The sequence below is a fragment of the Filicampus tigris genome, chromosome 2 (genome assembly GCF_054856515.1).
Source record: "Filicampus tigris isolate MCC_2025a chromosome 2, RoL_Ftig_1.0, whole genome shotgun sequence".
NCBI lineage: Eukaryota > Metazoa > Chordata > Actinopteri > Syngnathiformes > Syngnathidae > Filicampus > Filicampus tigris.
Genome location: NC_141218.1, coordinates 1,004,751 through 1,021,976, shown reverse-complemented (window position 1 = coordinate 1,021,976; position 17,226 = coordinate 1,004,751). Strand labels below are relative to the sequence as shown.

General features: G+C 46.5%; 1 protein-coding gene across 2 annotated transcripts; it reads left to right on the top strand.

The window, feature by feature from the left end:
• Nucleotides 1-444: 444 nt before the first annotated feature.
• Nucleotides 445-17,170, top strand: acin1b (apoptotic chromatin condensation inducer 1b). 2 transcript variants are annotated; one of them, XM_086056881.1, is made up of 17 exons: nt 445-615; nt 2,194-2,259; nt 2,365-2,476; nt 2,746-2,816; nt 3,231-4,286; nt 4,572-4,645; nt 6,720-6,834; nt 9,931-9,976; nt 10,064-10,209; nt 10,341-10,487; nt 10,567-10,723; nt 10,788-10,933; nt 12,073-12,180; nt 12,259-12,366; nt 13,106-13,460; nt 14,488-14,585; nt 15,808-17,170. In XM_086056881.1, the coding sequence occupies exons 1-17, from the start codon at nt 481-483 to the stop codon at nt 16,108-16,110; spliced, it is 3,243 nt and encodes a 1,080-aa protein (XP_085913007.1). In that variant the 5' UTR covers nt 445-480; the 3' UTR covers nt 16,111-17,170. The 2 variants fall into 2 exon arrangements, with proteins under 2 accessions (XP_085913007.1, XP_085913000.1); XM_086056874.1 differs by having other exon boundaries at nt 3,228-4,286.
• Nucleotides 17,171-17,226: the final 56 nt, after the last annotated feature.

The following is a 17,226-nucleotide window of genomic DNA, read 5'->3' as shown; positions in this document are numbered from 1 at the left end:
TTGTATTATCATTATTTTACAACACAGTGCTATGTTCATAAGTAAATCAAAAAAATATATACTTTTGGGGTGCTGGTATGGATTATTGGAATTTTAATGGGTAGAATTTATTTGATATTAAATTCAGTTGATCACGTAAGGAATTAAACTTGTAAATTATGGTATCATTGTACTGTACTTGAGATGTCAATGGAGCATGACCAAGTTTTCCGGAAAGCACCGAATTACGACGCTGAGCTCTCGTCGGTTGTACAGTTAGTATGCTGTCTGTATGTTGAGTCGTCATCGTAGGCACTCGGGCGTGCCAGATTCTACGGAAATTGCCGAACTATGTCGCCGAATGGCATCCGGAACGACGCTCTTCGGGTACTGCACGCCTTTGAACTGTCACTCGGGCCGCGCCGAGGTTTTCCGGAAAGTGCCGAACTATGACGCCGAGCGCCAGCCGAAACGACCCTTGTCGGGAGTACTTTGGACAAGATGGCGGACGAGGATATTACGCTTGATGGACAGCCTTTACAATCCCTCCGAGTCGCGGATTTGAAAGCCGCGCTGGAGCAGAGAAACCTGTCCAAGAGCGGGGCGAAGAACAAACTCATCCAGCGACTGAAGGGGGTGAGTTTAGTGACTGTTTTTTTGGGGGGGGGCGCCTAATGTTGAGTGTGGACAAGTTTGCTGGCGGAGGAGGGAAGGGGGGGGCTGGAGGGTCTTAACGGTGTGTGACGGCTCGGAAGCGGGAAGAAGCAAGCAAGTCGCGCGGGTGCCAAATAGTACACATAAACACTTGGAACGGCCAACTGTAATGGTGGACGTCGCCAGGACGGCTAAGCTAACAATGAGCCTCGCTTCGCGGCTGAATTGGTAACTAGTTGTGGGGCACCGTGTTGCACAGTTGGAGTGTGCACCTGTCAAGTGGAGGCCTGACCGGGCGGAAGCGAGGCAACAGCCGCTTTCCGTGGAAGTCCAAAAAGAAAAAAAAACCCGAAATTAATAACCACTCGTGTCGTGTGGGCCCACGTTGTCACGTTTGTTGTCATTTGTGCTACAAAAGCCAGCGGCCGTAATCAAGGCCGTGGAGCTCGGTTGACATGTGGCCTCGAATTACCGCCAGCAAACCGTGCACTCCGGACACTTTATTAGGTACACAGCTCATAACATGGGGCTCCTCGGTTTGCCACGCCGTGACGGTAGACGTAACTCTTACTTCGCCGTAGGCTGTCACTAAACTATGCTAACGCATTGGGGAAGTCATAATGACAGTAAATATTGGTTTGAAAAACATTTCGAAGCCATACAATGTAATAAACGACAAGAATAAGTACGGCAGTTAAGTGAGCGTGCCTTCGCTTTCCGCATGATGACGTTTTTTTTACTTTTACTGTTTGTCTAACCTATGGTAACGCAGTCGTAAGATTCTAATTCCAATAAAAAAAAATGTATGAAAAACAATTCCAGGTCATAAACATGAAATACACTATTGAAAATGATACGACAATGTATTCTTATGCTCGGTCATAGTTTGCCTCTAAACTATGCTAACTCAGTTGTAAAATCATAATTGCAGAAATATTTGTATGAACAACACTTCTAGTCCATAAATATGTAGCAATCAAATGAAAAACAGTAAGCAAAGCGGCAACCGAGTGCCCCTTCTTGTTCCGCATGGCGACGCACTAGTTTATAGGGTACCTAACGTATGCTTGGTCAAATATTTGGAGGGAAAATGCTTCTGTCATAATTGTAACACAAGCAAATTTAAAAAGAGTTTGAACGGCAGTAACTAAAGCGTGCCGTATTTTTACGCCGGGCCACAGTTTTTCTAACCAATGCTAGCGCAGTAGTAAAATCGTAATCACAGTAAAAAAAATGTCTGAAAAACACTTTCAGGCCATAAATATTAAACTGTCAAATAAAAAAAACATAGTTTGTCACTAACTTGTGCTAAATTATAATTAAAGTGAATATTTGTATGAAAGGTTTTTGTACGACTTAAATATCAAGCAATCACATTATAAATAGTAAGTACTTAGCGCCCCCCCCATATGTCGTATTTTGCTGTAGTTTATTACTAACCTACGCTAACAGTCGTAAAAGCATGATTACAGTAAATATTAAAACTCTTCTAGGCCATTTAAGTAAAACAATTGATAACAACAAATAATTCCATGTTTATCTGATTGATGTTCAATGCAGGCACTGATGCTGGAGAACTTGCAAAAGTCGTCCACCTCCCACAGCGGACTGCAGCCCAACTCTCAGGTAGCGGCCATTTCATTTTCTCTGTCCTTTTTTAATAGCATTCTATAGACCATTCTTTGGTGTCTGATTTTCACACCCCAGAGATATTCTTTATTTTTGTTGCAGATCGGTGAGGAGATGAGCCAGAATAGTTTCATCCAACAGTATCTGGCCAAGCAGCAGGAACTCCTCCGTCATAGACTGGAGAGAGAAGCCCAGCTCGACGAGGAGGCCGACGGTATAACAAGCTCTTAAAAACGCTCCCAGTCATCGAGTATATGAACTCATTGTGCCATGATTTTGAATCGGAACCTGTAAAAGTGACTCAAGGCGCGACAGAAACTGCGCAAAAATACATGGCGCAAATAAGTGCATTTTTTGGGGGGTGAATAATTTGTTAGGTTCTACAGATAGAAATTTGCAAGTTTGTGGATGGTCATTCACAAAGTGGAAACCACTGCTGCTATGAGAGATAACTCTTTCCCTCCCCTCCACTCCACTTGACAGAAAGCCCAGCAATGCCAGAAGAGGATGAAGACCAGTCGGACAATGACAGCTCGTCCTGTGTCCCTGACAAGGTCATTGTCCCACGTGTTGACTAGTACAGATGAAACTAGTAAAGATAAATACAACCGAACTGCACTTAGAAAATGTAACGCCATATCGCGGTTCACTTTTCGCGATCTCACGATCGCTGATTTTTCAGTCGTACATAGCTCATTTCATATGGCAGATGTTTTGCTTCATCGCAAATGCAAACCTTTTAAGGCTTAACTTGATCAAAAATCAACGTTGTGTATATGTGTTGCAAATTGATCTCCCTTCATTTTCTTTCCATCAGTTGATACTTTTCATTTATTCTAACTGTATTTTTTGGTTATGCTAATAATGGCTTAAGCAAATAAGAACAAAATATTTTTCCACCATGCTTTTGAGAATCGCTCGACAAGTGGTGAAGTCAGTCTGATGTGTGAATTTTTTTTACACAGCAGAATCCTGCTTTGGCAGAGAGGGCGGGTCCTCTGAGGGCTGAAGGGGCGATGTCACATAGGCCAGACGGTGCCACCGGTCACCAGGAGCCTCCGGAAGTGCCCAGAGCGAGGATGCAGAGGGCCACCTTTCCTCAAGGACACAAGGAGCCACCGGCCCCCTCTCCCCCCCGCGCCGTGGCCTCCCTGTCAGTGCGCGTCCTGGGCCAGCCGGACCACCAGGGACTGCCACCGGCCTTGTCCAGAGCCCAAGAGAAAGAGGGCGTCGCGCCCTGCGAAATCGGATCGGCTCACTCGGTCCTCCACCTCAGCCGATCGGCCGGCGTCTCAGCAGACGGTCGGGTCCAGCAGGACAGCGACGAAGACGACGACGACGACAATGACGATAGCGGCGATGACGAGGACTGGGGGCCGGGGCCCGGCGGAGCGCGAAAAGGCAACCGGGCCCCTCCGCAGCCTCCGCAGATGCCCGCCAGTTCTGTGAGGTCCAAACGTAAGCTTCAGCCTCCGCAGCACATCCCGCCACCGCAGCCGCACCAGAATCTGATGCAACTGCGCCACCCGACGCCGCCTCCCTCGCCACCCCCTGACCTCTTTCCCCTCCCGGACACTCCCAAGCAAAGCCCACCGGACGCTGACGACAAAGAGGCCGAATGCTCCGGAGCGCCGCACGGCATCCCGCCTCACACCTCGCAGAGGCGAGACTCCGACTCCAGATCCCGCTCCAGCAGTCCCGAGCCCCCCGTGAAGCGCAGACCGGGCCCGCTCTCTCTGCTGGTGCACAAGATGGAGTCGGAGGAGGCGCAGACCAGTGCGGGCACCAGCGAGTCTCCAGAGGGGAGCCAGAAGAAAGGAAAGGAGACGAGCGAGCGAAAGGAGCAAGATGCGAAAGCGCGAGATGAGGGAGAGCTCGTGGAGAAAAAGCAGGCAGCTGCCGATAAGCGCGCGGCCGGGGGTCGCGACTCAGCTTCCACGTCAGATTCGGACTCACGCTCCGACTCCTCGTCAAAATCATCATCGTCCGTCCGGGTTCAGTCACGCCATGTGAGGCAGCCGAAGGTCAGTGATCAAGCTAATAGAGGTGTGTTTCACCGACATAGCTAGAAGAACAAAGGAAAAAAATGATTTGTAGTCAGTAAATCAGTATTTACAACCAATTAAGTGCAATTAAATCACGATATAGTGGTTGGCTATCACTGCAATGGAGCACTAATGATGCTATGGGAACTTCAAGGTGGTGGTAGTTGTGGTGGTTGTTGTTGTTGTTGTTGTTGTTGTCATGTATTTGAAAGCCAAAGCACGCCTATTTGCATTTGAATGTGTGTGTGTCCCATCATCTCACAGAGAGCCGAGCTCGGCCAAGATGCAGATAATGAGACACAGGGGACGGGGACAGAGAAAGAACACCTCCTGAAAAGGTTTGCAACGACACTCGAGTAGAATTAGCCCACGCCGCTAATTGAGAGCCGCCATCTGCGGCTATGTTTGCCGGCCCTCGAGCACAAACGTTTGCTGTCGACTGACACTTGGGCCGGGTCATTTGTGGATGAATTAAAAAAAGAAAAAATTGACTTATTTCTAATTAATTTTTAAAAAATAATATGAAAATATCTATATCTAAAATATATATGTAAGTTGATTTTGATGATTATTAATGTTCATTTGTATATTGAATTCCCGTATTAACAGTAAACCAATCAACAGTCCTTTTTTTTTTTATCAATTAATTAAAAAATGAAATAAGTACACTTTAACTATGCATCAAGTATTGTAGGACTTTTGACACTTTTGATCATGTAAATGCTTGAGAACATCCGTTTATTGCCAACCCTGGTCCACACTATGTAAACAACATGACCAGGTAGTCAACTCATGAAACAAACAGCACGGTAAGACCCAGTCATGCTTGCTTTCCTGTGCAAATTTTATTCCTAACAGGAAAACCCTTATTTGACTGTAATGTTATTATAGATAAGAACATATTGAGCGCCTCAAAAGAATCTAATAATTTTTTCAGGTAAGTATAGTCTGCTGTAGTGGAGTGTGTATTTTCCAGGAATTGTAAATAAATCTGCTGTTGTAAATGTATTCTTATGTGGGGAAAAATGAAGTACATGTGGTTAGTTACTCTGGTTAGTATGCTGCGTCACACTCAGGAGGTTCTCAGTCTCCTTTTCAGCCTCCCTGTGTGCAGTTTGCAGCTGTGTGCTTACTCCTCCAGTTTTTTTTTTTGTTTTGTTTTTTTAAATGCGACCAGTCCAGGGTGTACCCAGCCTCTTGCCCAAAGTCAGCCGGGAGAGGCTTCAGCTCACTAACGACCCAAACGAGTTCTATCAAAGCTAATAATGGCGAGCAGAATAGAAAATGGACGGACGCGTGTTGTTTTGTATGCCTGTACAAAACTATTCGATTACGGTAATTATTTTTTAACTCGAGATTACACACGTGCGGGTCCTTTAGTGAAACAAAAGCCTTAAAGCGAAAGCTCAAGTAATCCAAACTCATGACGTCGTGGAGTTTGATAACTTCTGGTTTCGTTCAGGCATGTTTTCGGACGCCCTACCACTGGATTGGCTGTCGCCTTTTTTTCCCTAATGGGTCCTCGTCCTCCTCCTGTTTCATCTTGGTGTGATTTCCGATGGTAGCTAACGGCGGTACCCGGCCTTTAGTTCATTACAAGGCATTTTAGTATTGTTGTCGCATGTTTCTATCAAAGGCAAAGAGGCGTTTATGTAACTTTGATTTTGCGGATGAGATCGGAATACAATCGCTGTTGAGTGTATGTATTTTTTCTTTTTTTCCTTGGCGCCGCTTTCGCTAGCCAACATGGCTGGCATGTCCACATTGCATCCTTGATCGCGACGCAGTAATTAGCCGTGCTCTGATCGAAGCACCTCCGACGGGAGTACATTTTTGGACGACCCTCTGCAGATCGGGAAGATCGCTTAGCGCCAGTGGGTTTTTGTGTATCGCCGGGCGTCCCTTCCTCGAGACCGGCGAGAATGCTATCCGAGGCAAACAAAAACGGGTAAGAATGGGAGGGAGCCAGAGAGCGACACTGGGTAGTGGTGGTGATGGATTTGGAGCATGTGGGAATGGCGACCGGTGTCTTTTGTTTCGTGAACTAGTGGCCACTGTTTAATTGCTATCTTAAATCATTCGACTAAACTAAATAAGATCACCGTCAATTCGTTGTTCTCTGGGGAGCAATGTAGTTCCACTGTTGTCAAGGGGACATCATTAGCAGATGAGGGTGGATGGAGCCCAACACACACACACACACATAAATGGCTGATGCTAGTTGCTTAGTACAGTATAATATTGCAATTACAATTATTGGCTCCACGTGATTTTTATATTACTTATTATTACAATAATGGTTTAGCTAACACTTGACCCCAGTGAGTGCAACCACTATAGAGAATGAATGAATGTTCCCTAAGGAAGATGAGCACTATAGACCCGTATGACATGTTTATTCTCTTCTGGCAGGGAGGTGTCGGAGACTAGTGAGACAGCTGTGTCTGAGGGGGAGCCCCGCTCAGAGAGTGGTGAGGTCCGGCAGCCGGACGCCGAACCCGTTGACGGCGAGGGTCGCCTGGAGGAGGTAAGTTTGGCCGAGAGGGCCGAGCATTTGTCCGTATCCCGCTGAAACCTTGCATCCTCATTCACAAACGAGCATGGCTAGCTGACACGAGAAGCAAACACAACCTGGAGAAAAACCCAAGTAGAGTGGTACCTTGATTCACGAGGCACAAGAATTGTTTTTTTTTAATATACAGGTATGAACCGTCGAAATGCTTTTTACCTTTGACTTGCGTTTGATAAAGTCAAACAAATCCTAAAATCAAGTAATTGTATTTTTTGTATTGTATATTAGGTTAAAAAAAAAAAACCACAAAACTTTGCCTTATAGGTCTGCCAGTGGAATACTAAAACACAATGTATAAGCCCGCAGACGGGCTAATTAAACTAGCATCGATGTTGCGATGTTATGACGCTTTATCCTTGGTTAAAAAAAAAACGATACTGCAGTTTAGGTGATAGTAGGTTAATTGGATTCTCAAAATTGTCCGCAGCTATGAATGTGAGCAAGACTGGTTGTTTGTCTTTATGTGCCCTGTGATTGAATGGCCCTACACCCTGGAGACCGCTGGGATAGGCTCCAGCACACCAGGGGCCATAGTGAGGATAAGCGTTGAGAAAATGGATGGACGTGTACATTGCACTTCCCCCCAATGGCCAAGTCGTGCTCGTGAAGGAGCTGTACAATAAACGAATCATGGTGCACAAACTCGTTATATTCTTTTCAATTGTTGTTCTGTTATTGTGAAGTACACTTCTGTAAAGTGCTATTTTTTTTAAAGCAAAAAAACGTGTTTTTGGGAAGTGTTTTTTTGTGGAACAACTTAAACTCACCTCAGGGCACCACTGTATTAAATGGGTAATTCTTGACTAGTTTTTGCTGTGGCAATTCATTGCGTTTCAACCCAACTGATTACTCATAACGCACCTCATCGGCCCCTGAGTGCAGATGCCGGGTAGTTGTTCACTGAGCTCGTCCAAATAGCGCCACGCAAACTGCATGTCCCGCTTTGAAGGGCTCGTTTGTGTCGAATTGTGCTTTCACTATTGGCTTAGTTGCACTTCAAGCATTCATATCAGGAGGCAATTTGGTGTCGTTATTAGTCTCAAGAAATGATTTTTCTTTTAAGCGTTAAATGAGTGGTGGGGTGTGTATTGATGCGTCGTGGCTTCTTTCTTGCCTCTTTTCTTCCTCTCTCCTTCTTTAGCCTTTTGTATCCCCTCATGAACGCTTCTCTCTGAAATATATTCATGGTGTGATTGTTGTTTTAAAACCACATTGATTGCTTTGTTATGAAGGTGCCCATGCCTCTTCCATTGCCCCTAATGGTACAAGCTGCGTACTACTACTACTACCACCACCACCACCACCACCTCCACCTCCACCAACAACACCTCCTCCACTCCTCCTTCAACTCCTGTCCCGATATGCCTGAGTGCGTCGCTGCTGGCCGAGTTAGGCCCAGAGTCTGCAACCCCTTGTGGCACTGAGTAAAGTCTGAGCCACCAGCAGGAACTGGAGCTCGCATCAGAGCAGCAGCAGCAGTGGCAGCCATGGTAACGGCAGACCCCGGTTGTCACAGTAACCTTGCCTTGAGAGTTGGAAGCTGAGCTGCTCACTGAACTGAACTGAACTGAACTGGACTGTACTTTTGTGGTGCCGATTTACGCCTGTAAGCAGAGGGAAGGTGTGCCGACAGCCAGGTGCCCGATTGTTTTGTGACACTGGACTGACCTGCCACCACACGTCAAATGTGGACATTTCCCCCGCTCTCACAATGGAAACAAGCTTGTCACGACACCGTCAGACACGCTTTCAAAGAATCTGTTTATCATGGACCCCTTCACAAACTTTCAGTGGACATAAAGCCATGGAAATGTCATTTGTGGCTGGACTTGCTGGATGTGTAGCCAATATGTTCCACTTTGGACTTGAATGCTCTGATATTTCTGTTTGTGCCTCCGTGACGTCTTTCCGCCCGCTTCTTGCCACTCGTCTGAGGTCTCCCACGTGCATTGCTTCCTGGATTACAACCCTGAACGCCACAAATTCCCTCTGGCTTATATTTCTATATACTTTTTTTTTTTTTTTTTTTTTTTCACTTCAAGACTTCACATTGCTTTTATTTAAAAAAAAAAAAAATCATTTTTGGGAGAGGCTCACAAGAACTTTCCAAAGACTCACGATGGACTTGTACTTTACCTGTGGAATCAAGGACGTTAAAGAGAATCGATCCCCCAACCCCACCCGACCCCCTCCCATGGACACAATTGTGACTCTGTGAACTCCCGCTGATGAACAAACGCAGCAACCCCCCCTTCAAAGACTAAAAGTCCACCTCAGTGATCACTTCCTGCACACTCAAATCGAGGCATGCCCCTCACTCCTCAGCCTTCCCCGATTGGATCCTTGTTGCCTAGATACAGTGCACAGGGTCGTGCGGTTGGGCCCTAGTCGAGCCAGTAAGGAATCAGGTGTCAAATGGTACCAGGCAATCACTTTTCACCATTTAAAATGTCTAATTGCTAGAGGAATTAACATTCCTCATTATAATTCACAGCAATTGTTTGATACTGCAGTTTTGATTTGTGATAGTCTGACTCAAGTGGTAGTGCTAAAACTCTGCAGTCTATTGCTAAGTGCAAATCCTTTGTGACTTAAGAAAACAGTCTCCAGGGCTCAGTTTTCTGCCTCTGCTTCAAAGAACACATGCAAAACTTCAGGATTTTTTTCAAGAATGCCTTCTAATGATGCAACATGTTTGGATTACTTTACACACTGTTAAAACTTTTACATTGAAGAATGAAAGATGTGCAAACATGTTATGTGAACACACTCAACTAAGTTAGTCGCATTTTGACCCCGAATCTCACACACGCACACGCATAACACATAGAAGTAGTATGTCAAAGATTGATGTTTGTGTCCTGGAGCAGAGGTGGAACACGAATGTCTCAGGACTCTCCTCAGACCCTTTTTTTTTTTAACCCCCCAAAAACTCTTCCTTGCCACATTTTCCTGTTTGAACTCGTGTTGCCCGTTTTGAGTTCCCATCTCACCCCCTGCCCCCTGTGGGGTTTCTGTATGTTCTTTTTCTGTCTCTCCTCCTCTTTCTAGAGCACCACTCCAAAGGCTTTTGCCGCTCGCAAGATCTCCCTGACAAGTAGGTGGACCCAAATGAGAGAGAGCCCCTGGGTGCTACACTCTGCCCCCTTCTTTTAATGGAATTTGACTTTGTCTCCCCCCTCAGGCAGCAAGATGCCACCCGTCGATGCCGACAGAGGAGCGGGAGACGCCGACACGGGGGCCGCGGCGGGGAGGAAGAGGCGTTGGGGCTCCAGCACAGCGGTCACTGCCAAGAAGCCGTCCATCAGCATCACTACTGACTCACTTAAGGTGGGAGGAAATAAAGAAAAAGTCGGGTTGTGTGTAGCAGGCAGAGCACGCTCTTCATGCTCATGGTCATTTTCATCCTTCTCATGTTGTTTTCTCGTAATGTACCAATCCTTTCCCTGTATGTCCTGCAGTCTTTAATTCCAGATATCAAAATAGCCCAAGAGGCCGTGGTAGACCTGCACCCGGAGGAGCTGCAGCTGTCCGGGGACGAGGGCAACAGGGACAACGGCCAGGGAGACGAGGATGACGGTCTCAAGATCCGACGCACAGTGACACAGGTCAGGCAGCCGTCCCAACGGGGGTGTCGCTCTTTTGTCCGCCGACCTGTGACTATTTGCGTGTGCGCATCCTCGCCAGGTGGTCCCCGGGGACGGTCAGGAGAACGGGCGGGGCGACGAAGAGGAAGACACGGAGACGACCCAACGGGAAATCCCGCGACCGACCCTTGTAGACCAATCCAAGCAAACGCCTCCCGAGAAGACGGCAGAGAAGCTCGACGGAGAGCTGAAGAAAGGTGAAGCCTCCCAGCTTCTTCCTTCATTGTCTGAGCTTTCCATTCACGCTTCTCTCATCCTCAGCTTCCCCCGACGACGGTTTGGTGCGTCGCTCCATCAGTCAGCAGCGGTCCGGCGTGTCCATCACAATCGACGACCCCATCCGATCCACGCGGCAGCCCTCACCGCCCCGCGGCAAACTTTCAAATATCATCCACGTGACCAACCTGGTGGGTTTGGAACAGAAGCAGCTCATGCCCAGTAGCTCACACTAACAGGGCTGGGCAAACTTTGGTGCTCACACATTTGCCTTTATCATTCATAGAAGAAATTATAGGCTGTCAAGACTCAAAATAAGCGGTTTCACGTCACACTTTGCAAATCGAAATTCTCATTTTGTGCCTCATTAAAACATGGCGAAGAGCAAAACTGAGAATCACCGATTTTTTTTTTTTTTTTTTTTTTTCGGAGCGGCGGAGCTTCTCTGTGCTTCCTGGAAGCACGCACGTTAACATTGCCGCAACGTCACTCACGCGCGGGACAGGCAAGATCGGCGCACCAGCAAGCTCGCATCGAGCTTCGGCTGGCCACTGGTGTGGCTTAACATGTTGTGGACTCGCTCCTCGGTCAGTAATCATCGCCTCCGTGGCGGCGCATAAGCTACACTTCTGTCAAATAGCGTTCTCACAAAGGGATGAGGAGGAGGAATTAGCACAAAATGGAGAAGCCGTGCTAATTGTTAAGATAAATTCAGATTGCATGTAAGTGTGAAAGACCGCAATCAAGTTCTTGGGTGATGGCGTGCACTTCACAGAGGTGTGCCTGGAACCTCCGTAAAGCAGCAAGTATACGACTTTGATAAGCTACCAAGTTTCTGCACAGCAAATTATGCAAAATAATGCTACGCACATAGCAAAACAGGACCGCAAATGAATTATGTTACTTTGTGACGTCACCTTTGGAGGAGTGACGTAGAAGATTAAAATGATAATACAATATATTGAATATTTCTAATATCACTGTCATTTATTTTTCGTAATACAATTTTTTATTTTTTTTGTATTTTTGAGGTGCACAGTAAATGTTTTCAAAATTACATCACAGCAAATCTCACCTTTTTGTCTTTTTTTTGTATCTATTTAGCTTTATTAAAGATCATACAACCCAGTCAGAAATAAATTTGCAAAAAAAATGCTCCTCAAAATTGGAATGCTGCTCCTCAAATGATGTCATTGATTTGCAAAACTGCTCCTCAAAGGAAAAAGATATTTCGAGTCTTGATTGTCTTTTTTTTTTCTCTTCTTCATTTTGATGATAAATTATGAATTGAAAGTTTTCCTGTGCCACAACCACATTTGTACATTCAAAGGTGCGACCGTTCACTTTGGGCCAGCTCAAAGAGCTCCTGAAGCAGACGGGCAGAATGGTGGAAGAGGGCTTCTGGATTGACAAGATCAAGTCACACTGCTACGTCACGGTCAGCCGCCGACGATTGCACTCAGTTGCGACGGTTGTCTGTGGGCTAACGCTCTTCTCCTCTCCCCGCCCTTCCCAGTACGCGACAACAGAGGAGGCGGCGGCTACCAGAGAAAGTCTTCATGGAGTCAAATGGCCTCAGAGCAATCCCAAAGTGCTCAGTGTGGACTTCTGTGAACAGGATGAGGTAATGGTCACACGTACCAATTTCCACACATATACAGTACTCTGTCGCAGTACCAAGACTGTCCTGTAGGATGTAGCACGGTGCCACAGTCAGTCAGCGCAATCTGTTAGAGACCACCGAGAGCAGCGGTCAACAAGTTTTTTTTCAGAAAACACTTCAAAGTGAACCACATTCCGATGATCTTATATGTTTTAATAATTTCATTTCAGGCGTAAAATTGAATGATCTGTTTAACTAAGGATGCAGGCCCACTAGTTGAAACACAACATTCTGATTAATATCGGGTTTGTGGAATATGAGTTAAGCAGCAAAATGCAGCTGTTTTTTTAGCCATCTCAGGGGGCGGCCATTTTGAGCCGCGAGTAATTGTGATGTCATTTTCAGTCGACAGAAGTGAAAAATGGCTGCCCCCTAAAATGGCTAAATCCGCCTGGATTAAGTTTGTGTTTTTCCGGAATATCGAGCGGCAACTGCTTGAGTTTGCGCTACTGCGGGCTTCGCTATAGGTTCCGGGTTCTGGATACCGGAAGTTTCGTTGAAAGGAATCGATCGTTAATGTAATGTAGAGGAAGAAAATTTCATGCATACGTTTTTTTTCCGGGTGAAGGAATTTACTTTTGATAGAGGTCCGTAGGTGGGAATACTTACTGTATATGGGTACACTAACACTAGTTTCATCTGCAAAGTGCTCAAATTTGGGTTGACAAGCCACATTTTTGTTTCTATTCCCCACACCCAGCTTGACTTTCAGAAAGGTCTGTTGAAGCCCAAGCGTGCAGAGCCGCAAGTCCCCCTGCCGCCGGCCCCGCCGCCCAGCCGGCTGCCCCCGCTCATGCCCGAGCGGGACAGGGAGCGGGAACAGGAGCGCGGCGCGCCGGGCGTGCGCGACCTGTGGGCTGAGCGGCAGCGGCAGATGGAGCGCCGCGAGCGAGCCCGCGGGGAGCGCGAGTGGGACCGCGACAAGATCCGCGAGTTCGCCAAGCCGGGGACCGACAAGGTGGAGCGGCGCTCCAGGTCCCGGGACCGGGAGCGAGAGCGAGAGCGGCGGCGGCGGGAAAGGCCAAAGAGCAAGGAGAGGAAGGCTGACAAGAAGGGTGGGTTAGGAAACTAGTTTTTTTTGTTTTGTTTTTTTATTTCTTTTGATACCAGAGAAGTTTTTATTTCCCCCAACTTTATCTTGCACCAACTTCCACAGAAATCATTTTTCTCACAGATAATGCCAAAATAAGCACTTCCTCTTGGGGACGTAAATCTCTTCAGTCAAAACATGTAAATAAACACAGTCCTTGATAAATGAACGTTGATAATGGTCAACATGTAATAGCAAAACGGGCCGCCAAACTCCACGGATGGCCCGCCAGCTCTCTCACGCTCTTTTCTCATGCGGAGCTGCTCGGGTGAGGCAAGGCGACCTCTGCAAAATATTTGCGGCTGGGAAGCACATTCCTCGGGTCAAAAGTTTCCAACCTGTCAATAAATCACTTGGTGTCCTTGCTTGTCTTACGCAAACCAATGTGAAAACGATTCCACTCGTTGTCCGTTGACAATGTTTTGGTCAATTATGTCCTCCCTCTTCGCAGCCATTTTTGTTAGTGGAAGTAGTGCACGTCAGCAAAGACGTATAAGTGCCACTAAAATAATCCCCCTATCAAACGTGAATGCATTCAAGCACAAAAAAAAAAAATCAAGTTTAATGTGCGGTGTGCCGTGAACACATTTGGATGGCCGTAATGCCGAATGAATGCAGCAGGTGTCGAGGGAACGGCGCAGAAGTACATTCTGGAGTTTTATCGCTTGCCTTCAGGGGCCATGATAGGTCTTAAAAGCCACACTAAAAGTGTTCAATCCAAGAATGTGTCATGTGACAAGCAGCCAGTAAGACCCCCCCCAAGAGGATGAAAATCCCACGTGAATGTTTAACTGTGAATTATTTTAATTGCGTATTGACCTATGACTGCATTTTCATCAATTCATGCTTTCAGTGCCGTTCCGCACCTTACTGTAAAAAAGCCATAAATTATCGCTATGAAGAAATGTAGCTGTACCCGAATAAATGAAATGGATTTGTCGCTCAGCCCTAACACAAGCCTATGCAACTGTCGTGCTTTTTGCCACCCTCAGAGAAAGCAGACGAGCCTCCCGCAAAGCTTCTCGACGACTTGTTCCTCAAGACCAAAGCAGCTCCTTGTATATACTGGCTCCCCCTCACTGAAGAACAGGTTGGTGTCAAGTCTGCCTGCATTTGCATACATTTGTTGTTTTGATTGGCTGTGTCCATTTCAAAAGCTGAGTTTAATGACCCCTTTGCGCAAAGTGCTAGTCTGGATCATCCAGGGTTTTTCCTGGCTCAAATTGAGGCAGAGCTTGTACCACCCTGACCGTGTGCCGTGCCGTGCCGTGCGTGTTCTGTCAATTCAACGGACTCGCTTTCTTTTACAGGAAACATACTTTAAGAGTTCCAATAGCAATGACTATTACCATGTTCAAGCACTCATTTATTCAAACTATACACAAACACAATTGCCGACTTCAAATTGAAAGTATACTTCTCACAAGCAGACATAAAAAAAAAAAAACGGTCTAAACTATATTATTTTAGTTTTTGTAACCTGAATAGTTGAGCGTTTTTAGGTCCTCCCATCTTTTATGGACTTCTCCTTGTCTTGTGGCCGTCACCTCATGTCTGTTGAATGTGTCCAGCCTGTGCACTAGTTGGTCGACGGCTGTCTCGCGGGGGAGACAGGACGGGACGGCCATCGCCTGCTGTGTTGGGGCTACGTACACGTTGGCTTTGCGTTGTTGCACTCCTAATTGGAAACGGATTGAAGTACCCTCACCTCGCCGCTAAGTTACTCTGGCACAAAGGAATTTTTTTTCTCCAAAAAACAAGACGTGCTTGGATGCAAATAAAACAGGCAGTATTTACTTGTTTGTACCATCTGCCAGGGAAAATTATAGCACCAAGTAGCAGATGAAAAAACACAATTAGATGTTTTTCCTTGGTAGGTGCTTCAAGTCTTTCCGGTGCGCTGCTGTTGATTAGCGCAGCGCCTCCATAGTGGTGAACGCTGCAACTGCAGTTAAAATACGTTGCTCCCGCAAAGGGACATCAATTGCTCAATCAACACAGCCGTGTTGAGCGATAGCAATCGCTCTGGCTGGGGGCAATTTTGAATGCAGGAAAGATCCTGACATCAGTTTGTGCCAGTGTGGTATTCAGGCGAGAATTGAAGCTTATTCTATTGATGAGGCTCAAGTGAAGGTGGTTTGTATTTTTGGGATCCATTTAATTGCTGAATGCACGGGTTCATGACTTTGCATGTCAGATGTATGATGTTGATGCTTTATGATCCTCTGCATTTGAAGTGATTTGCTGCCATCTGGTGCCATCTATGCAGAATTACAATTGTGTGCGTGTTTAATTCCCCCGCCCACCACCAGGCGGCGCAGAGGGTGCTGGAGCGCAGCGAACGGCAAAAGGAGCGAGAGCGTCGGCTCAAGGAGCAGCAAGACGAGCAGGAAAAAGTTCGTGAGGAGCGGAAGAAGGAGAGGCTGAAGGCCCGTGAAAAAGAAGGCCGAAGCGACGCGACGGCTTCCGCCAGGGGAGCCGACGCCGAGCGGGACAAGGAGCGAGGCCGGAACAAAGACGGCGAGCGCAGGCGGGAAGGCGAGCGCCAGCCCGGGCGGCCGCCGGTTGGGCGGCGCTCTCGTAGCTGCAGCGACACCCGAGACAGGCGCCACTGAAGCACGCGCAAGAGGGAGGGGAAGACTTCCCTCGTGATGTGGCGGAGGGGACGGCCTTGTCCTCTTGAGGTTTGGGAGGCCTTTTTTTTTTTTTTTTTCTTTTTCAAGTTCTGTGGTTCCACAGTTTATTCCTCCCAAAGCCCTATAATAAAGTCCAAAATAGATACCCTTATCCTTCAAAACTCTTCTCTGAGCAATTTTAGTGTTTCCACTTGCTTCAGCACTGAACTTTTCAGACCTGTGATAATTCTTGTTTTTTTCTGTGTGTATTTGTTTTGTCGTATATTTGAGCAGTCATGTTAAAACAGACAGAAAAAGATGCTATCGATTATGCTTGTTTTTATTTTAAAACATAAGAGGAAGATTGCCCCCTACACTTTTTGCAAGAAGAAGAAAAAAAAAAAATAGGGACGTTGGGCTTTGGGGTGAAATTTCAGGATGACCCTAAAATGCGCAAGAGTGAACTTCTTTGTCCGTTTGTTTCAGCTGTTTATGCCCAACGTCTTCAACAAGCAGTGAAGGGCAAAATTCACAACAGGGTTTTGATCCGTCAATTCTAAGTTGTACTCCTCGTAACGCTCTTCACATTATGACATGCAAAACCAAGAGCACGCCAAACAAATGGGCAACAGTTGACGCAGAAAGACAGGAAGAGTCACAGAAAGGCATAGAAGTGGACGCCCTTACAAATGTTTGCGTGCCCAACGCCTGTTGTGAATTTTGACGTTGGGCTATTTGTTGGAGAACAGCAAGTTGGGCACAAAGTGCTGAACGGTTGGACATTCAAAAGTTTCAAGAAAGTCCAATTACATTCACTTGTAAAATTAATGATGTGGCGCGTTGGGTTCATAATGAAATTGCAACTGAAAGTCGGTCTCCCTACGTCTTTGTGAGTAGTGCGTAGGCGCTCCAAACTGTGGAGTCTTCAAATCGCTATGAAAAACAGCTCCATTTTTACTATTTTAACTCTGTTTTAGTTGAAAACTTGATTTTTGTTGCTGTTGAATGTATGGCAAGTCATGACAAGTAAGTTAATAAATTGAAGTGCTGTCCGACTTCAGTTGAGGAAACCTTGGCTTTTGTGTTCAAGTATTCGGACACGGACCAGCTGAGAAG

Coding starts and splice junctions, on each gene's coding strand:
- acin1b (XM_086056874.1), top strand. CDS start 481: ATGGCGGACGAGGATATTACGCTTGATGGACAGCCTTTACAATCCCTC. Junction 2,260..2,364: donor GACTGCAGCCCAACTCTCAG/GTAGCGGCCATT, acceptor TTTTTGTTGCAG/ATCGGTGAGGAGATGAGCCA. Junction 12,181..12,258: donor AGTCACACTGCTACGTCACG/GTCAGCCGCCGA, acceptor CGCCCTTCCCAG/TACGCGACAACAGAGGAGGC.